Source organism: Drosophila suzukii, chromosome 3 (assembly GCF_043229965.1).
Source record: "Drosophila suzukii chromosome 3, CBGP_Dsuzu_IsoJpt1.0, whole genome shotgun sequence".
NCBI classification, from domain to species: domain Eukaryota; kingdom Metazoa; phylum Arthropoda; class Insecta; order Diptera; family Drosophilidae; genus Drosophila; species Drosophila suzukii.
This window is the reverse complement of record NC_092082.1, coordinates 88,212,749-88,234,793: the sequence shown is the minus strand read 5'-3', so window position 1 is coordinate 88,234,793 and position 22,045 is coordinate 88,212,749. Positions and strand designations below refer to the sequence as shown.

At 45.2% G+C, this 22,045-nt stretch overlaps 2 protein-coding genes and 1 long non-coding RNA gene across 4 annotated transcripts in view; 1 reads left to right on the top strand and 2 right to left on the bottom strand.

Annotated features, from left to right (window-relative positions):
* The window catches only part of His4r (Histone H4 replacement), a 267,260-nt gene that overhangs the window by 7,848 nt on the left and 237,367 nt on the right, over positions 1-22,045 (bottom strand). The window lies entirely within an intron of this gene.
* LOC108006762 (dentin sialophosphoprotein) lies at positions 189-20,633 on the bottom strand. Its single transcript, XM_036819550.3, has 7 exons — positions 20,177-20,633; positions 3,926-3,997; positions 3,536-3,865; positions 2,524-2,581; positions 1,960-2,031; positions 1,357-1,902; positions 189-1,293 (listed from the first exon to the last, which is right to left on the bottom strand). Exons 2-7 carry the CDS (start codon positions 3,932-3,934, stop codon positions 1,166-1,168), a joined length of 1,143 nt encoding a protein of 380 aa, XP_036675445.3. The 5' UTR covers positions 3,935-3,997; positions 20,177-20,633; the 3' UTR covers positions 189-1,165.
* On the top strand, positions 4,573-21,999 carry LOC136117031 (uncharacterized). The gene is made up of 2 exons (XR_010654217.2): positions 4,573-4,712; positions 21,685-21,999. It is a non-coding gene; the product is annotated as an uncharacterized lncRNA (long non-coding RNA).

The following is a 22,045-nucleotide window of genomic DNA, read 5'->3' as shown; positions in this document are numbered from 1 at the left end:
TTCGATTATCATCAGCAAAGTTTTATAAAAACCAGTATGCGAAGAATATATACGAAATGATAGTGAGTCGTGTTAATAAGAAGTTTACGATTAACAATGAGATCTTTGATAATATGGGATTTAAAATAAATAAGCAAATGTTTGATAAATCAAATCCGCAGTGTGTTTTTCCTCAATAAAAATACAAATTCTTTTCCAGCTTTCTTGCCTCGTTTTATTACAATTGTCCTCCATAAACATACAGACCAACTGGATTATATAGTTCAACAATACGGTTAGGAAAACTTAGCCAAGAGCTACACATATCAGATACAAATATTTATACGAATAATATTAGGTATAAGGTTTATTACTGGGGGGAGTTTTTAGAGTTATGTCCCTCATATAACTTATTAAACAAAATCGAACGTATATAGAGACTCTAGTACAGGCTTAATTGATACAAAATATATATATTTACATTCTTCTACGTAGTTTGTGACTTTGGACCATTTCAGTTGTAGTTCTACGTTCGTTCTCTCGCTCCTCCACAGTCTGTTTCATAGACCTTTCAGACTTATCCATAGCTTCGTAACTCTCTTTCTGTTTCTCGGGGAAAAATCGATCTCTATCAAATGCAAATATATAAAGCATTCCAAGTCCTGTGCGTTCTGAATGGGTGTCTTTCTAAAATATATACGTGTAAATCTATATTGATTCTGTTTCGCATTCCGTGTATGTGTATAATCACCTATACCCTAAACCCTCGCAATATTCAGCTTACATTATCGAGTATATCTTTATTGGGCTCTGGGACTACATCTAGGCTAAACATGTACAATATATATGGTATAAATAGGTATTGATGTATATTTAAGTACTTATAGAGTTTGTACGATATGTTTGTCCTAGGGAGAAAACTTTGCAATTGGAGATACAAGATACGATATACGAGAGTATGCAGTTAGGGACGGTTTCTAGGTTCGTAAAGCGATCGCACTAGTGGTTTGGACTAGCCGGGCAAAGGGGTGGAGTGTCTTTATAGAGTTATACAAGAATATATAGATGCCACTGTGCAGCAGGTAGAAAATCAAACTCTCTGTTGTCATTCTGTAAGCAGTTCGCAAATATTAACCACACCAAAGTAATTTCTGCACAGCGTTGGATAAAGCTTAATATATATTATTTAGTAGGTCTCATCTGAGCCACCACCGGATACACCACACTTGGAGCGGAGGATGGCCGCCAGGCGCTGGGTGAGCGGTTCTGTTGGGGATTCGGAATCGCTGCAGGAGGCGGAGGGTACTTTGTTGCCTGAATTGCAGGGAGGTGAGAATTTATTAATATATACAAACATTACTTCCATTATTAACTTGCCATTGCTCACGTCCAGGTCAGCTGATGGATTATCCTTCAGGCCAAAGTTGAGACTGACGGGCACGATGTCGTCCTCCTCCTCCAGGAGCAGGCTGGAGTAGGAATGTGTGGTGTTGTCGCTGCGCCCGCCTCCGCCGCTCGAGGAATTCCTGGAGGATCCCGAGTCATTGTGGGAATGGGAATGGGTATGAGAGTGATGGTGGGTGTGCACGGCCAAAGCAACTGGATCCTGCCCAGCATCGTCGATGGGCAGCTCGAAGTCATCGCCACTGCTGCTGCTCTCCTCCTCCTCGCCATCCATCACATCCACGTTGTCAATCTCGTCGTCACCCCATCCATTATCCTCCTCCTCCTCCTCCTCGGAGCAGTTGTTGCTGCTCTCGCTGCCATCACCATCTGCATCTGCATCCGCATCCGCATCCTCGTCTGGCTCTCCTGTCTCGTCCCCGTCAACATCCGCCTCCACATCGGAGGCATGCAGATCCAGAGCCAGGTCGGGTGATGAAGATTTATTGTAGTTCTCATCGCTGTCGCTGGATGTGGTCACTGGGGCAAACAGATAAGGATTAATTGAGTGGCCCGGCTATTCATCAGCCCACTTACCTGCCCTTAACTTTTCCAGGATGAGCGGATAGAACTCTTTGGCCGTGGCATTGTTGGGCTCGTATTGCAGAACTATAAATGGGAAAATGGAAAATATATTGTAAACCAAAAGATTTTTACTTTACTTTTTCACTAATATTTTATTAATGAGATGAACAATATTTTACAAAACCATTTGATGCTTCTAAAAATCGCATCAATTTTAAAAATAATCTATTTTGAGTTATAATTATAGAACTGTTTAATTTAATTTTAATAATTTAAGCAAGAAGTTTTAACTAGATTTACGTAGTATAATCTCTGGATTCATTTTGGAATTTCTTAATCAATTTAAAATTATTTTACAATAATGTACAGTTGTTTAGTTAAGTGTTAATGTAAATATCAACAAGCTTTTAACGCAAAGTGTTATCTAAAAATGAGAATAATATATTTCTAAACCTCAGGAGGCACCTAATATAGTTGAATGTGATTCCTCTGCCATTCCTGAACTCAATAAAATTGTAAATGCAGCTCTCGAAAGTACGGTGACATACTTTGATGCCTGATTTTTATTCTACTCACTCAATTTGCAATATTTCAATGCCTTTTTGTAGTCCTTCAGCATCACGGCAGACAGGAACTGCAGGAGAAACAAGGAAAGCACAGTTCAGTAAGGTGCATCGCACAGTACACGTTTAAGGGAATGCTATTAAATCCTTTTGAAATTCTCATAACATCTCAACAACAAAAGGCTTATATATGTACCCATATATATAACCTCACCCCCTCGATCTACTGGCCCACTTTTGTGGGACGCACAAAAAGTTGACTCTGCTGAAAGTTGAATGCGCTCGAAAGCAATTTATTAGCAATCAATAAGCTGGCCAAGTGCGCTCGGTGCCGTAATCCTTCCGAAAGGACTTTAACTTAAATCCGCAATCTCCGTCGGCAGCACAGCAATTTGCATTTGCATAAGTTCCTGCCAAGGATCCCATTGTTGTTGGCGTTGGGCAACAAAGGGGAATTGTGGCGCGCTTAGATAATGATAATGAATGAAAAGGGGTTTTTTATAGTGGGCAACAGCTGTTGTTCAAATAATAATGCCAAAGGATTAGAAAAAGTTTGGTGAACTAAGAATTTACTTAAAGAAAATATTTTTAACAATTGTTTTGTTTTACAATTTGGTTATTAAGTAGGTATAGTTAAGTATACGAGTATATAGGTGTATCTATTAGGCATAGAAAATAATATTTGAAAAATCATATCATAGTAAACTTAAAGAATAATTATTGGTTGTCTAAATCACTTAAAAATTTAATAAAAAATAACATTAAAAATAAAAAATCCAACTTTTCTTCAAGGGAATTTAATGGAAGCCTTTTAATGTTTGACAATATTTTAGGTTACTTTAAAGAATTTTATTAAAAAAAACAGCTTTTTATGGATAGGAAATAGCTGCCACCCCTTTGTACATTTTTCTTTCTTAACAAAAATCTCATGGGGAACCCAAAACTTGGTCTGTTTGTTTAGAAACTTTTGTTGGCAGTTTTCATTTTCTCTTTTCGAGGACTTGGGTAACCTGAACTACACTTACCTCGGCTAGAAACTCAGTGGGCGCGGATATGCTCTCGTCGGCATCCGTGTACTCGGAGAGGCTCTGGCTGAGGTCCTCGCTGGAGGCGGAAGTGGGCAGACCGGAAGCGGAAGCTGCGGCTGCGGCGGCAGCTCCGTTCATTATGCTTATGTTGTTTGTCGTGGCCATCATGGCCGTAGATGCACCTGTTCCAGCTGTGGCTGTCGTGGTTGAAGTGGTGGCCGGTGCACCTGCTCCGATTAGGCCATTATCGTTGTCCATTTGGCCATTGCTGCTGTTTGGCCTGACCGCATAGACCCCATTGCCATTCGACTTGTCCATGGAGAGAAGCTGCAACAAGGTGATTTAAGTTCCTGCCCCTTGGTTACAAGGTTTTCAACGAATACTCACGTTTGACATGATCTCCGATAGCAGTTTTAGCAGAATTTTGCAATCTTCAATTTAGCATTTTCATTGACTTGTCTGAAATGGCAATTAGAAAAGGGGAATAAATTTGAATTTCTATTGATCTAGATGCAAGATTGTAAGAGACCGCAGTGCAGCAACTGTATCGATTTCGATGCTTATCCCTAATTGGATTGGATACCATTGCCCCACCTTCGACCTTCACTTTCTAGGCAAGTTGGTAAGAAAAAGGCAGGCCACAAAGAGCGTTGGAAATTCGTTAAATGTCAAATGCTAATTCCACTTCCGCTGGATGAGCGCAGACATTCGTTTTCCAGCTAGCCTTACAGATAAATTTAGACCAACTGCACTTAAGGAAAATGATAGATTGTTTTTTTTGATGGAATATTAGTCTTAGAAAATATATTAGAAATCACCTAAAATTTATTTTTCTGAAAGTTAAAAATATGACTACAAATTTCAGGAAAAAGACCTAAGGAACATCTTTTTGTAAGACATTTAGCAAGATAAACACACTTTCGGCAGTGCACTTTTCAGAGTGTTTCGCACAAAAAGCGAAATTCAATGATGCGGTTGATGGGCTGTTGGGGTAGGGATTTCGCCAGCGGCTTTTCTTTGGCCAACTAGTTGAATAGGCCAACTCGACACGCGAACATACGAGTATTTGCCGGCTGCGAAAGCCAAGTGTGAGGAGGGCAAATGAGCGGAATTGTTGGCGTTCTTCGCTGGGAACGGGCGTTTAATTGGCGAGCGACATGCACCACGCCTCGGGGTATGCAATGAATTTTTCGGTTATTTATGCAGCATTTGCAGACAGCCAGCGAAGCGCAAGTGTGTGCGTGAGATTGTATCTGTGTGTGGTGTGTGTGTGCCGGCTGTCTGCTCCTTTCAATAATTGAAAGCACTCGCCGTCAAGGACTCGAGGGCCGTCATTAAAAACAATAAATTTGCTTTAATGCTCGACAGGCGAATGATTTACTCAGTGGCCCTCTGGTTACTGGTGTGCACAGAGAAAAAATTAGGCCCATCAATCGGCCATTATATTCTATAGGATTGAAAACAGTGCTAAGGGATAATATATTATGGGTCTAAAGGTCATACAAAAATCAGTTCGGAATAGGTTGAAGTATAGCTAAGAAGTAAATAAAGATATAATACTTTTAAGAGTCCTTTTCTGATATTACAACTAAGAATATTCTCTATCATAATACAATAATATTACCTGCTATTAATATTTTTAAGAACTCTTTACTGGCATTATAACTACAAATCTTATACGCTCTTCTTAAGAATGATATCTATAGAATAAATCTCAAATCTAAGCTAATTTCTTTCAGTGCACTTTTCTTTTGGCTGCAAAATCAATACCAATAATTACAGTAATAATAATAATAATAATCTTTGCGACGTGCTAAAGCCATAACTGACATGGCTTTTACTGCTGACTGCTTGTTTACTGCTCCGGATGGCCCCTTAATTGTATTTCGTGCCCAATCCCATTGCATCGAATCCTAATTGCCGGCTGCCCGTCTCTGTCACTCGGAGACAGGCTCTCTCTTTCTGTGTCTCTGCAAACAAAACGTCAGTCAGTCAATTGTCTGCGATTTGTTTACTCGTCGGTTGATCCTTTCTGGCGTTTCCAAATGTCAGACATGTCTGGGTCCATTCTGTCACGCAACTCTATCGGAGGTCTGAAGCCATATTCCCAATCGTATATCTGTATTTTTTGCTAATTTTCGACCCAGACTTTTACAAGGTTGCGAAAAAAAGGCAAAACATGTTGCTCTATGGCGATGGAACTGTTTTGTGGATAAAAGCTTTTAAAAGTACTTTGCGACTACTCACCATGTGCCACAATTCTCATGACAGCTTTAATTTTCCTTCTAGTAAACCCCTTACTTTTCCGGTCTTAAGCACTAACTTATTCAGTGGAGCTCAATTAACACGTGTAACGAACTGATTTTGTATGTCTGCTCGCTACGAAATTCGTGCGGCTAGCTCAGAAGATTGTGTGTTCGTCCCACCAAATTTATATGACGTGATTGCCCGTAGATCAGTGAGAAAACAAAGTGTTCTAATGGTAACAGTGGGATTTATTCTCGTGGTATTGGTACAGCGGGTGTGTGGCTATGCTGGTTTCTGTATCTCCTTGTTCTGGTTCCGCCGGCTGCTGGTGCTCCTCCTTCTGGCTTCTCGACGCGTTGACTCGTCCTCCTCTGGATCCTGGGTCTCGGGACGCTCGTGGTGGCCGCCTCTGCTTGCTTGCCGACGCGTTGCCTCGGGGTCGCTTGTCGCGCCTTAGACCCGCAGAGAATTCGGCCTTGTGGGCTTAGGGAAGCGTCACCGTTCTCAGACTAGGGTGAACAAGCCTTGCTCTCCAGGCTGACGCCTTTCGAGGCAATGCTGTCCCTTGCTCTGTCCCGGACGGTCCCGCTAGGTTCTTGCTCAGTTCGCGCTGACAGTCAAGACTGCCTAGCGGTTCACTTCGCTTTACGCCTAGCGCAGACGAACGTTCCACCCGGCTTCACCCTAATGCGTGACGTCCGCGACGCTCCTGCGCTCCCCAATGAGCTCCGCGCGGCGATGGTAACGTGGCTGCCGGAAATGTCTGCTGGCGTCGCTGTCGATGTCCTCTGCGCTGTCTTCTGGCTAGTATCTCGTTGTTCTGGCGCTCGGGGAGCTGTGCGGTCGCTGCTCGGGAACTTCGCCGGTAATCGCAGGGCTCTCCAGGCTGACGCCTTTCGAAACCACAAATCGATCTACCGCTCGTCCGTCACGCCAGGTCCTGCTTGGTCGGGCAAGGTACGCTGGGTCGCAGACAACTTTCCTCCCCAAGCTGACGGCTCTTCGTCGTAGGACTCTTTTGCTTGTCTCTGACAGACCCGCCGGGCGACTCGCCAGGGTGTGGTCGTGACAAAGTTAGAAAACAAACGCCTTGACTTAGCCGCGTGATGCCTTTCAGAACTCAGCCACCTGTGTCTCAATTCGGAGATTCCTGATGTCCTAATCCCGAACGTCTCGACGTGGCGATCTTGCTCCTTCTGTGCTTCCCACGGCGCTGCTTCCGACGACTCGCTTGGTTGTAGCTCCCTCGTAGATTACTTGCTTGACTGATTGCTCACTTGGTACTTTGACTGATCTTGAAGGCTTGACTCCTCTTGATCGACTGATCCAGCTGCCAGCGCTCTGCGGCCTTATATAGGGCCTCCAAGCACCGTTATTTCCCTTTTTCGCACGGCCCGCTGGATCTCTCCACTCTGGGTCCAAAGTTCGTGCCTCCTGGATGACCCACTTGTCCTTTATGTCCCGCTTCCAATAGATGTTCTGCCCATTGCTGCCGTTCCGCTGATTCCCGTGCCGCTTGTGGCACGCCTGTGTGCCGCTCCACTGCCGAGATGTGGCACTTCCTCTCCCGGTCCAAAGTTCACGGGAGAGTCCAAAGTCCCGTGGAGTTCCGTTATCCCCTTTTGCATACGGCACTCTTGCTCTGCCCGCGAAGTCTCCATTCTCTCTCGATCTCCATCCTTGGTCTCCAATCTCTCTCGCTCTCCATCCTTGGTCTCCAATCTCTCTCGCTCTCCTTCGTTGGTCTCCAAACTCTCTCGATCTCCACCCTTGGTCTCCAAACTCTCTCGTTCTCCTCGCCACGCCGTTACTACGCGAATTCGCCGCGTATCTGGTAAGCGGCCGGCCATTTGCTGCTGCTTCTATTTGTGGGGAGTTATTCAACTCCTCACATTCCCCCCTTACTTCGGGAAACATTTAAGACTGGTTCCTACTCTCCGGCGTTTCCTTGCTTATCCTAGCCTTTGAGTCCTTGTGATTCCCGCGGCGCTCCCTCGTTGCTCCCTCGATGCTCCCTCGACGCTCTTAACTCCCTTGAGTTTCTACAGCGGGGGTCATCCGCCTCGTAGCAACTTTAAATCTCCCGCGCCGATATTTCCTGTGTTCCCACTGGGACATCGATACTCCTGGGCTATCGATCCCCAGCTCGCTGCTCATTGCTGCGTCTCACTCCTTTCCGTGTTTCCTCCGCCTGGTCACACCATTCGTGCGTGATCGATATTTATTCGCATATCGATACCGACGGTGCGGCGTTGCCACCTGCTCGTTTGCGATATTTCCACCTTGGCCGATATTTCCATTGTCGTGTGCCCATCGATCGCACTATCGTCCAGTGCCAATCGATCGCCTATCGAGGCGCCCCCTTCCCTGGCTCGTGGTGATTTTGCAACTTTCATACTATGAAACTCATAGGTAAGTTTCTTTTGCATTTCCTTCACTCCTTTTCATCTCATCCTTTCGTCCTCTCTCGCCCTTCACTCGTCCTCTGTTGGCACCATCTGACTCCACATTGGCAGCTTTTGAGAGCGGTTGCGGAGAGGACTTCGCATTCGCTTCGCAACCAGGACAGCCGGTAAGTATTTATGATGTCTTTCTGCTTCCTGCATTAAGCCCCCTTTAAATTTCAGGTTGCTGGTGCGGCCCATGCATGCCCCGTTCCTTTTCTTGTTTTTAGTCAACTGTTGGTGTGGTGCGTGTTTCTGTTTTTTTTTTTGTGACCAGCTGGCTACGGTGTAGATCTGATTCTGCACCGTCCTCCCCTTTTCCTCGGGTAACAACTAGACGAGCTCGTCCGGCGCATTCCGTATAGAATCTCCGGATGCTGCGGTGTATGTCTGGACTGCGCGTCTTGTGTTGCTTGTCTCCCTCCGCGCATACTCTCTTCTGCGTTATCCGTATCCTTGTGCCGTTTTGTAAGTGTCCCTTCCGCTTGGCGTTATCGCGGATGACTCTGGCAACTGCCCGACGCTGAATCCTGTTGCCTTGCGGTCGGGATCACCATCCATCCCTATCCACGTCCTTGTGCCCTACCCTTATGGTTGACCCTTCTGCGTGGCGTGTGGATGACTCTCGCTTCGGCCTGACGCCTAATCCTGTGGCCTCGCAGTCTGGATCAACGTGTGATCCTTATCCATGTCCTTGTTCTATCCTGATTGTCCTTTCCGTGTGGCGTATGGATGACTCTCGCTTCGGCCTGACGCCTAATCCTGCCGCCTCGTACCCGTTGTTAGACATCTGATGTTTCTGCTGTCTGCTCGTTTACTTGTTGTTTGAGCTCGCCAACGTGAACTGTCTTGTCTTTCTTTGACTGTGTGTGGCGAATTTTGCAGATCACTGGAGAGACGAAATCTACAACCTGGTAAGGGCCATCGTACCTCGGGGCTAGTTTTGCGGCGAATCCTTCGGCCGCTTTGGACAGGTGATGTTCCTTGGCCCACACTATGTCGCCCACCGCTGGTGACCATTGCCTCCTTCTCAGATTGTAGTGTCTGGCTTGGTCCTGGGACGCCTTTTCCATATTTCGCCGCACGATCTCGAATACCTCTTTTAGTTTGTTGGCATTTTCCTCAGGGGTCTCCGTAGCTCGTCCAGTGCCTATGGTTTCCTTATCATATAGGCTGCTGGGTAGACGTGGTTCCCTTCCCTGGGTAAGAAACGCCGGTGTATGGCCAGTGGATTCCGATGTGCTCGTGTTCACTGCTAGCATAATCTCCGGCCACTTCTCGTCCCAGTTTCTCTGGTCCTGCCCTGCGAACTGCGCAATCATGGTCTTGACCGTTCTGTTCGCTCGTTCGGTCGGATTTTCTTGTGGTGTGTATGGTGCAGTGAACTGTTGTCTGATACCCATCTCGGCCAGAAAACTCTTGAAGATACGGCTTGTAAACTGCACTCCGTTGTCCGTTATGACCACCTTCGGGACCCCGTACCTTGCGATTATGCGCTCCCTAAACGCCTTCTTGAGCGACTCTGCCGTCGCACTGCGTAGGGGCACCAGTTCCGTCCATTTCGAAAACCTGTCTATCATGACCAGCAGCATTTGATTCCCGTGCTTAGATCTTGGTAGGGGTCCAACGAAGTCTGCACATACCGTGGCCCATGGTTCCTCCGGCACTTGGGTCAACATCTTCCCAGCCGCCTGCATCTGATTTGGCTTAAACCGCAAGCAAATCTCGCATTTTCGTACGTGGGCTCGGGCGTCTCTATGCATGCCTGGCCAGTAGTATCGGGCTGCCAACCGTGCAATTGTCCTTCGGCTTCCTACGTGTCCCGCGGACGGTGCGTCGTGGTTTTCCCTCAACACTGTTTCTCGTAGTGACTTCGGGACGCACATCTTCCATGACGCGACGTCTTCACTGCCTGCTCGGTGAGGTATGTTTCTGTACAGTGTCTCACCATCCATAACATAGTCCGGGTACTTCTGCGGTTGGGTCCTTATCTTTTCGCCCATGTCCTTGATCCAGCTGCACTCTCCTGAGGTTATTGTTGCCGATGCCTCTTTTACTCCTCGTAGCGTCTCTGGTAGTGGTTGTCTTGATAATGCGTCGGCCACCACGTTTAGCTGGCCCTTTCTGTACGCTATCTCGAAGTCGTACTGTTGTAGCTCCAGGGCCCATCTGGCGATCCTTCCTGAAGGGCTTTCGATGCTGTTGAGCCACTTCAGGGCCATGTGGTCGGTTACTACCTTAAAGTGGTAACCTTCCAGATATGGCCTGAGCTTCCGGATCGCCCAGACGATCGCCAAGCACTCCTTCTCCGTTGTCGAGTAGTTCTTCTCCGCGCCGTTCAGTGTTCGGCTCGAGTAGGAGATTACTCTTTCGCCCTTTTCGGTGTCCTGGGTCAGTATCGCTCCGATGCCGTAGTCGCTGGCGTCTGTTTGCAGGATGAAAGTTCTACTGAAGTCCGGGCATGCTAGCACTGGATCTGCCACGAGTCTTGCCTTAACCTCCTCAAACGCCGTCTGGTGCTCTGGTGTCCACTCCCACTTACTGCCTTTGCGCAGCAGGTCGTTCAGGGGTTTGACGATTCTGGAAAAATCTGGTACAAACCGGCGGTACCACGACGCTACTCCTAGGTATTGCCGGAGCTCTTTGACAGTCGATGGCGGTTCTAGTTCGGCGATGGCGGCTACTTTTTCTGGATCTGTTCCTATTCCCTCGCTAGTCACTCGATGACCCAGGTACAGCAGCTCCTTTTTGAAGAATTGGCATTTTTCTGGATTCAGCCTCAGATTTGCCTCCTTTAGACGCCGGAACACTTCCTTCAGGTTTCTTTTGTGTTCTTCCAGCGTGCGACCGATCACTATTATGTCATCCTGGTAAGCGAATGCGTGAGGTGACATCTCGGGGCCAATTACTTGGTCCAGGACTCGCTGAAACGTTGCCGACGCCGAGTGAAGTCCGAACGGCATTACCCTCCACTGAAACAGACCTTTGCCTGGTACCGTAAATGCTGTATATTGCCTGCTACTTTCTTCTAGTGGGATCTGCCAGTATCCATCCTTCAGGTCCAAACTGCTGATGTACCGCGCTTCTCTTAGTTGATCTAGGATGTAGTTTATGCGGGGCATTGGGTAGGCATCCTTCACTGACTTCGCGTTGATCTGCCTGAAGTCGACACACAGTCTCCACTTGCCTGTCTTCTTTTTCACCATCACGATGGGGGAGCTGTATGGGCTCTTTGAATGCTCTATGAACCCCATTTGGAGAAGCTCGTCCACCTTTGCGTTGATTTCCCCTTGAATTTTTGGGTTCTTTGGGTAGTATCTCTGCTTGATTGGCTTGTCGTCCTTCATTTTGATCTGGTGTTCTGCCATATTCGATGTTCCCGACATTGTGCTGAAGTCTGCCAGCTCTGTTTCAAGGAACGCTGTAGTATCGTCCAACTCGTTTACTTGTTGAACGACTGCTACTGATAGCTTTTCCTCGAGCCATCCATTGTGTCGGTTCCTGGCTGGTATTATTATTTCGTGTCCAGCACACCTTATCTCGGTTCCGACTTGTTTCAGGAAGTTCCATCCCAACACTAATGGATCCACTACCCCGGGTAAAATCAACAGGCTCATGGTCACTTGTTTGTTGCCGAATTTGACCTCCACCTCGAGCTGCGCATTAATTCCGCCGCACCTTCCATCTGCCAACCTAACTTGCCGTCTCGTCCTTGTAATCTTTCCTAGAGCAGCAATATTGTCCGCCAATTCTTCGCTAACGAAGCTTGCCGTTGCTCCGGTGTCGATTGTGGCTTTGTAGCTTTTCCCACCAATCATCACAGCTGCGGACAACTGCTGCTCCTCCTCGATTAGCTCGCCCGTTAGTTTGGAGAGGTGGCATTGTGCGATCCCCGCTCGCCTCTCTGCGGCTGAGATCGCTGGCCATTTCCCGATCGTTGGCAGCAATCGACGCTCCTAACACCAACCTTGCCGCATATCCAGCAAAACAGCAGCCGCTGGTTACGACATCCTCTAGCCCAGTGTCCGTTCCCACCGCATTTCCGACAGGCCTCCTGCGGGTCTGTGATATGGGTGGCATCTTGTGGCCTCTGTGTGTTGCTTGGTGGCCTCCACAAGGTATTGTTTGGCTGTCTCTGTTGCTGTGGGGGTGGTGCCCAATGGCCTCCGCGTGGTGCGTCTGTTGCCTGCTGTCGTCTGGCTTGGTGTGGTGGTGACCATTGGTCGTTTCCTCGTGTGTCCTGGTTATCTTCCTCCTCGCATCTCCTGCATGTCACCTGTGTTGGTGACGCCGACTTTGTCTTTGAGAACTTGTTCTCCTGTGCGAAGACTTCCCGTTCCTTTTCCAGTTCTTCGTACTCATCGGCTAAGATCATTAGCGTGTCCAGGTCCGACACTTTGTATGCCCTTAGGAAGATCCTTAGACTAGGGGTGCAGTTTTCCTTGATGGTCCTTAGGGTCTCTTTAGGGGAGTAATTAAGTGGCCTCACCATCGTCTGCATGTCGATCATGTAGTCCTTGAACGACTCGCTGAAGCCTTGCTTCCTTTGCCGGACCTGGTCCGCCAGCCTGGTGAAGAAATCTCTTGGCAGGAAATATGTGTGGAAACTTTCAATGAATTCTGCCCAAGTTCTCCACTGCTTATTGTTGGCGATGAACCATTTCAAAGCCCTTCCTTTTAGCAACTCCGGCATCGCTCGAGGGATCATATCGAGCTCCAAACCGTACGTGTTGGCGGACCATTCTACCTGCTCCAGGAACTCGAATGGTTTTTCCGCCCCGTCGAACCTGAACGACCATTCGCGGACCTGCTTAGCGACCTTTGCATAGTCCGACTGGCTTGGTCTCGGGATCAGCGCTGCTGCTTTCTTTTCTTGGCTTGATTCTCTCCTGTGGGCCTCTTTCTGTATGTTGTCAACGCTCAGGCTTGCCACCAGGTTGTCCCCTTCAGCGTTCGTTAACGTAATGCTTGGGCCGGCTCTGTCGTAGTATGTCGCCTCTAGCTCGGCCCAGATGTCGACGAGTTGTGGATCGTTCTCTGTTTCGGAGTAGTATTCCGATAGTGCCTTCCTCATGTCGTCTAGCCTGCCCTCCAGGGCGACGTTGAGCCTCTGTGCGACATGGGCGAAGTCTTCCTTCTTGAGGCGGTAAATCCACTTCTTTCCCATTTTTACTGTGCTGTTCTCACTGTTGGGACAATCACGTTGGGCGCCAGATGTAACGAACTGATTTTGTATGTCTGCTCGCTACGAAATTCGTGCGGCTAGCTCAGAAGATTGTGTGTTCGTCCCACCAAATTTATATGACGTGATTGCCCGTAGATCAGTGAGAAAACAAAGTGTTCTAATGGTAACAGTGGGATTTATTCTCGTGGTATTGGTACAGCGGGTGTGTGGCTATGCTGGTTTCTGTATCTCCTTGTTCTGGTTCCGCCGGCTGCTGGTGCTCCTCCTTCTGGCTTCTCGACGCGTTGACTCGTCCTCCTCTGGATCCTGGGTCTCGGGACGCTCGTGGTGGCCGCCTCTGCTTGCTTGCCGACGCGTTGCCTCGGGGTCGCTTGTCGCGCCTTAGACCCGCAGAGAATTCGGCCTTGTGGGCTTAGGGAAGCGTCACCGTTCTCAGACTAGGGTGAACAAGCCTTGCTCTCCAGGCTGACGCCTTTCGAGGCAATGCTGTCCCTTGCTCTGTCCCGGACGGTCCCGCTAGGTTCTTGCTCAGTTCGCGCTGACAGTCAAGACTGCCTAGCGGTTCACTTCGCTTTACGCCTAGCGCAGACGAACGTTCCACCCGGCTTCACCCTAATGCGTGACGTCCGCGACGCTCCTGCGCTCCCCAATGAGCTCCGCGCGGCGATGGTAACGTGGCTGCCGGAAATGTCTGCTGGCGTCGCTGTCGATGTCCTCTGCGCTGTCTTCTGGCTAGTATCTCGTTGTTCTGGCGCTCGGGGAGCTGTGCGGTCGCTGCTCGGGAACTTCGCCGGTAATCGCAGGGCTCTCCAGGCTGACGCCTTTCGAAACCACAAATCGATCTACCGCTCGTCCGTCACGCCAGGTCCTGCTTGGTCGGGCAAGGTACGCTGGGTCGCAGACAACTTTCCTCCCCAAGCTGACGGCTCTTCGTCGTAGGACTCTTTTGCTTGTCTCTGACAGACCCGCCGGGCGACTCGCCAGGGTGTGGTCGTGACAAAGTTAGAAAACAAACGCCTTGACTTAGCCGCGTGATGCCTTTCAGAACTCAGCCACCTGTGTCTCAATTCGGAGATTCCTGATGTCCTAATCCCGAACGTCTCGACGTGGCGATCTTGCTCCTTCTGTGCTTCCCACGGCGCTGCTTCCGACGACTCGCTTGGTTGTAGCTCCCTCGTAGATTACTTGCTTGACTGATTGCTCACTTGGTACTTTGACTGATCTTGAAGGCTTGACTCCTCTTGATCGACTGATCCAGCTGCCAGCGCTCTGCGGCCTTATATAGGGCCTCCAAGCACCGTTATTTCCCTTTTTCGCACGGCCCGCTGGATCTCTCCACTCTGGGTCCAAAGTTCGTGCCTCCTGGATGACCCACTTGTCCTTTATGTCCCGCTTCCAATAGATGTTCTGCCCATTGCTGCCGTTCCGCTGATTCCCGTGCCGCTTGTGGCACGCCTGTGTGCCGCTCCACTGCCGAGATGTGGCACTTCCTCTCCCGGTCCAAAGTTCACGGGAGAGTCCAAAGTCCCGTGGAGTTCCGTTATCCCCTTTTGCATACGGCACTCTTGCTCTGCCCGCGAAGTCTCCATTCTCTCTCGATCTCCATCCTTGGTCTCCAATCTCTCTCGCTCTCCATCCTTGGTCTCCAATCTCTCTCGCTCTCCTTCGTTGGTCTCCAAACTCTCTCGATCTCCACCCTTGGTCTCCAAACTCTCTCGTTCTCCTCGCCACGCCGTTACTACGCGAATTCGCCGCGTATCTGGTAAGCGGCCGGCCATTTGCTGCTGCTTCTATTTGTGGGGAGTTATTCAACTCCTCACACACGAGTGGAAAAACTAATTTCAAAACAAGTTTCCCTCTGAGTAATTCAACGTTTCGAAAGTTGCTAAAGCAGTTAAAAACTAAAGTTTCGTGCTTGCCATTTACAAGATTTTAAACCAACTTAAGAAACACGAAAGCAGAACCATGCTGTTGATTAAAAGACATGTGCGGATTTAAGATATATCATATAAATATGCTACTTTTAAATTTATTTTTACTATGTTATTTTAAATTTTCAGATATACTACAATCAATATAGAAATGCAACGCATTTTCTACACAATTTATGGTCAAAGCTTAATTGATGTCATTATGCTATCGACATTTTATAACGATAATGATGACCCCCATTAATTAGTTGAAAGTGTTTTTTTGAAAATCTTTTTTCGCAATCCTTGATTTATGTGTTTTATTGAACAGCAGCTGAAAAATTGTCGATACTTGGAATTGGAACTTAATGGAAAAACTTTTTACCCACCATGAGACCACAAACAGGTGCTGGCAGCGTACTCAAATCATTTTCATTTGCATAATTAAAATGTCTACTGGCAAATTGAATTTCCATCCCAGGGCTGCGGCCTGTTACCTGGCCTTAACCGGAAACCCCCTTGGGGTTGAACCAAATCTAAAGTCGGCGAACCGGAAAGTTATGTATGTGAGGAACGTGTGCCACAAACGTATATTTAAACCTATATATGTACATATGTTCTATGCGTCATGGGGTCAAATGGCGGCCACAGTGCAGTAAAATTGCATAAAAAGCCATTGCTGTTACTGCAATTCGGTTGTCCAGTTTGAAAATGCGCCGAATAATTTATAACAAACACTTAAATGCGACTGCGATACCAATCCCCAGCCAGACCCATTCGAATGTTGCCAAATTGCCGGCCTGTTGGGGCTTATTTGAGCCAAAACAACATGCAATATGTAGTCGATGTCCCAACGCCTGCCAACAACTAACCAAAACCCACCGACCAAGAGACCAATAGACCAACCGAAGGAGCAGAAGCTACCGAGCCGAAGGTCCTTGCCACTGGCCAGTCACAACACGAGCCGTTAATGAGTTTTCCTTTTAATACATTTTTTAGACGGCCAACAATGCCGACGAGCCCATCTGGACAGGCCCATCGATGCAGATAGAAAAAATTATAAAAGTAGATGTATACATTTTTAGACCTTGTTTCTCTTTTCATAGGTTCAAGTACATAAAAAAGTATAAGATGTATGATGATCATTTTAATAAAATGACCACCATCTTGCTTTTTGCTCTCTTTTTCTATTTTAGAGACTTTCGAATACTGCTAACTCGATTTGGTCAGAGTATTTTTAGGCAATATCTCGCTATTTTCTCTATTTTTCGATTGGAGAGATTTTTTTAAGAGAGAAAATAATATTTTATCGACTTACCATGAGATTATCAAGTTAATCCCTATGTTATATTTTTGTGCACTAACGCAGGTAATATTTAAATACTATACCAAAATATAAACAACTTTTTTTTAATGTTCAACATTCATGTTCAAAATATTTTCATTCAAATATTATCGAAGAAAAAATATATTTTATATCTTAAGGATTATTTATACGCATACCTTTACAATTTTTGACAAAATTCGATGCTGTTTTTTCTTTCTGTGTGCTTACTTGGCTAAATGTCATCAATAAAAGGCGAATTTATGATAGAGCATAAATATATGTGTGTGTGTTTGTACAGCCAAACGACTTTGGGAACTGTAATAACAATTCTTGGTATATTTTGTATTTATTTCCTCCCTTTGGCCGGACTCTTGTACAGTTGCAGTACTTGAAAAGGACGTGGGCCAAATTGCATGATTATAATGATCGCCCTAAAAACGTTGTTATCGCTTACAGCCATTGCAATTACGGTTGCTGCACTTTGAGCAGCTGCCAAGCGTTGGCCATTTAACTCGTTCTCCTTTGCCCAAATATTATGGTAATAGTGTTCAAAAAGTACCTTTCTTTTGCAATGGACCGTTGAATTTTCATCGAAAGTTTGGCTCTTTGAATATGGGTAAATTGGCTTGTGTAAGCTGCTTTCTATGCATTCTATGTAAGCCCGGTTATGAAAGAGGGCTTAGAAATTCCAGGCAGTCCAAAGGAAAATATGAAAATAGCATGTCAATTTTTTTTATTAAATTCCAGCCATTTGAATCGACAACTAATAACATAAAGTAGGTCAAAACTTGCCAAGAAAACTTGTTTAAAGCTGTTTAATACTAGTCTGGGAAATCTTCAGCAGTTTTATTTCCAAACTTAGATGTCTTTTTTAGCAAAAGTACATCACAATAAAGCCATTTAAAGCCAAACTCATATTTTATCGCTCTATAGGTATTATAATACGGCAAAGAAAAGTTTCTGCAGAACGAAAAACTTGTCTATGGAAAGTTTAATTTGGCACCACCCCCGAAGAACCACCCCCCACCACCCAAGGACGGGCAGTGGGTGGTGGTTCGCTGTGGTCATTGGCTTTGCATGGATTACAATCGATATTTGGCGGATGGGGCGGCTGGTTATCTATTCGTCTGTGCGGTTTAGTTCGCCACCGAAGCGGCAAATAAGCAATTATGCTGTGTGTTACATTTTACAAAACACGCCGACATACGCGGCGTATGCGCAATATTTTCCATTTGACTCTGAGGCTTTGCCCCTAACAATGCGGCTTTTCTCGGGAATTGTTGGCATTGTATTGTCAGGCTTTTGTTTGTCGTACCCGCATTATACCTAAACAAGAATTTCTATATGCCCATATGTGGATTCTGCTCCTCAGATGCTTTCTACCCTCCACTCAGTCATTCTGTCTGCTGCCGTTCATTCATTCACTCAGGCACTCATTCACTCACTCACTCACTCACTCACCAACTCACCCACCGTCTTACGGCGCAAAAGTCACCCAAGTGGTAATTAAAATTATAGCAACAATGCGACGGCTTCTGGGCCAAGAAAACTATGAAGTGGGTGCAAAAGCCGCTGGCTGACACAGAAAGCAGAAAACGAAGCGGAAACGCTGGCTGTTTGTGCAGCACACACGCTAACAAGTTGCGGCTGCTTACATATTTGCTACAAAAAGGACACTCTTTCACACAGGCCAGCTTTGACAACTTGAAATATTTATGAGTGCCCGCCAACTCGACCCAAAGACGCTGGTGACAAGCCAAGAAGAGGCTGAAACAAAAACCAAACCAGGAAAAATACTGTATGCATTAAGTCAGCAAAGTGCAGAATGTAGGTCTTTAAACAAAGTTACTAATTTTCAAGATTTTTCTCCATCAAATTTTATAGGGCTATTTCCATTTTGTTTGAGTTTTTAAGCACCAAATAAAAATTAAAACAAGAACACAATATGAGTGGATTTTTATTTTATTTTCAATTCGATTTATCCTTATCCATATAATCATATTCGGTATAGTCTACAGTCTCATTTAAAACAGACGTCTTCTTCTTATTTTCCTTCTCTATATAATCATATTCTCTATAATCGTCAGTCACATTTAAGACGGATCTATCAGTAGTAGAATACTTATTTTCCTTTTTCATATAACCATTTTCGGTATGGTCAGTAGTCTTACTTGAGATGGATTTATCAGTAGTAGACTCCCCATATTCCATATCCATATAATCGACATAGTCTATAGTCTCATTGGAAACGGATTTGCCGTTAATATAGTCTTCCAAATTATATATAAAGTCATCCTTATGTGGGGGCACTGTTTTTCTACTTGGGGGAACTGTGGTGGGTTTTCTGGTGGGTTTTCTGGTAGGACGCTTTTGAATTTTTTTGGCATAGATACAGGTATTTTCACAAGCTATCTTGGTATCATACGCATTAAACCCGAGTACGACACACTTGAGTTTGATCATAAGACATTTTTCAAAAGACGTGGAATAATAAAATACGTAGTTTGTCATGAGGCAGGTGCCGTATCCTCTGGGCTTTACGCGACAATACTTTGAAACTTTGGCCATCATGATACCAGAGATCAGCAGAAGGGTCACAATCACTTTAAGAAGCATTTAACTTAGTTTTGTGATGTCGAACTGATGTATATGCGACTCAATATTTTTAAGTGCAACCGATTGGTAAATCGATTTGCACGTTATGACATTTTTATTTTGCGAAAAGAATTATTAACGCTTTTAAATTATAAAAAAATAGCCATTTTATTTTTAGTTACCTAGTATATGATTTGTTGTCCTTCAGTATCGGGATAAAATTAAAAAATATTTGGTATTACTTTGATGTTGGTTTTCCCCCACAACAAAGGATGTACAAGTCTCTCTTACGCACTTTTTGGTCCCACTATCGTAACAAAACAAGGTTTCCTTCAGGGCAGTATTACCAACAGATTTTGGTTTATACCGACATTCCCTTTTTAGGATTTTTAGCAGATCGGCTCTCAATACCAGGAGAAGCAGCACAGCTACCACAATGATCATCCTCGATCTGTACCTTCCATCGAACTGAAATTGGCTAGACTAACTTACTAAGTGGAACGCATCTGTAAGACAATTTGTACGCTTATTAACTTAAAGAACACATAATATATTTTATTTTGAATTTTCTCTTGTGTTTTGCTAAAGCTAACAACATTCTGGATATGCCGTGAAAACCCAGAGAGTTAAGTTCCGCATTGCTAGGTGAGGACTTACGGGGGTCTCGAGTTGATCGTTTAGCACATCATTAAAAATGCTTTGCTGTGCAGAAAGTTTCGAGTACTCGGCACTCTCGTGTGGCAACCGTTGCCGCTCTCGAGTGGCAGAAATAAATAATTAAAATTTACAAAATCCCAACCAGAAGAGCACACAATTCCCGCCAAGGACGAAGGTTAATGCGTCCTCTTCGCGCGGCGAATGTGATGGTGATGCTGGGGACATGTGGCATAAATTTTACGGGCCTGCTGACAGGGCAGCCTCTTCACCTACCTGCAATTATTTACGAGCAGTGTCTCCTTCACCTGGTTAATGCATATCCAGCCTCTTGGATTTTTTCCGAGTTGCGGTTTAGAGCCAGCAGGTCCCAGGATTAATTAACGCAGAGTCCCCGGACTTCACTCGAATCAAAGATTCTGCGGCGTGGGTAAAAACTAATTAACTTGTGTTTTCCCTGGCTTCTACGCAGTTGAAGCTGCAAAAACTGCTGAAAGAGTTTGCCTTTGCACACACACACAACACGAGTCCTTCGAAAATGGTCCTATTATTACGCGGAAATATTCAATTTTCGGATGCACAATCTTAGGATATTTATCCAAGTTACAAACTGCAAGTTTAACTTTTAAGTACTTTGTTGCAGTGGAAAATGGAAACGTTTTTCTCCTAGGTGAAGTGAAATTCGTTCCGCCTTTTTGCGTCGCAGTTTCGCTTAATTAACAGAGTCGACGACTGAACGAAATGTCCTTTTTATACACACTTGTTCGCTTTTACCTTGCCTAGAGGAAAGCTTTCTGCTCTCTCCCGCTCTCAATCGCCAGCTTTCTCTCTCTCCCAGTTAGCTTTGCTCTCGCTTTTGTGAATACCTTGTATATAAGGTATGGAGGGGTATGATATGATGTTTACTCAACAGTTATTCATTTAAAGGTATACTAACTAAACAACTAATGTTTTATTTATTACAAGAATATTATGTCACATCTTAATTTATCTAATAAGTCTGGGTCTTTGACTTTGGGCTAAAGATATACAATCGTAAAAAGTGTACAGATTTTTATCATTAAATTATAGCATCTAATTATATTTTAATTGTACTAGCTGAAACTATTTTTGTGTATATTCCACCTCATTGAATACTTTCATTTTATAATTTATATTTATATTCCTTATTATACTGAGATTATATATTTAAACATCTTATGTTTACTTTTTAATTGTGTTTTAATTTATGAAAAATTTTACGAATAACAAGAGCTAAGTTTTAAAGTACAATGATTTTTGTGTGTACAAATTTAATTTATTTATAAAATTTGAATTTAGTATTAAATAATTTTTATTGGTATTTTAAGTTAAGCCAGTCTTGATTCTCAGCTCCCTAAAAGCTCTTCTCTCACCTTTTGCGAGCTTTTTCCCTCTCTCTCGCTCTCCCTCTCTCGCTCGCTGCGTTACAGTACGAAAACAAAACAAACAACAGAGCGGAGCGGATCCGGAAATGGTGCAGGCCAAGAGACTGATGGCCGACTGATTGTGGCCATGTTGTCTGCCCTGCATCTGTGTGTGTGCGAGTGTGTGCATATCTGCGAGAGAGTATGGGTGTGGGAGCGGGTGTTCATGTAACGCGGATAGCCAAGTCAGCTGGGAAAAATACTATGCAGAGCGTACGCATCGGGAGCGGAGCGAGAGATTTTTGCGGCCCATTGAGTGTGAATTAAGAGATGCCGGCTTAGTGCGAATCCATGCATATACATATATGTTTTTTATCTTTTATTTTTTTTCATCTGCAGTTCGTGGATGCATGTATGCCCTCGAGTGGCAATGGCAGCTCAACGAGGATGGATGCTGGGTACTGGATACCTCATGGGAGTTTCCACATTTCGCATTTCAGCATTTTTGTGGCATGCTTTTGGGGGCGAGCAAAGTGAATATCCCTGCTTTTATTGGTTCAGTCAGTCAGCAGATATATGATTTTTAATCGGAATGTTAAATATTGATATGTGAAATGTAAATACATACCTCCCTGAGGTTATGGAAAATAAATAAATGAAATAAATTTCCTATACTTTTTAAAGACAAAATAAATTTAAAATATTTTTCGAAGAGGTTTTTCTATGCTTTTAATATGTATTTCCGGGCTCTTTTTTCGTG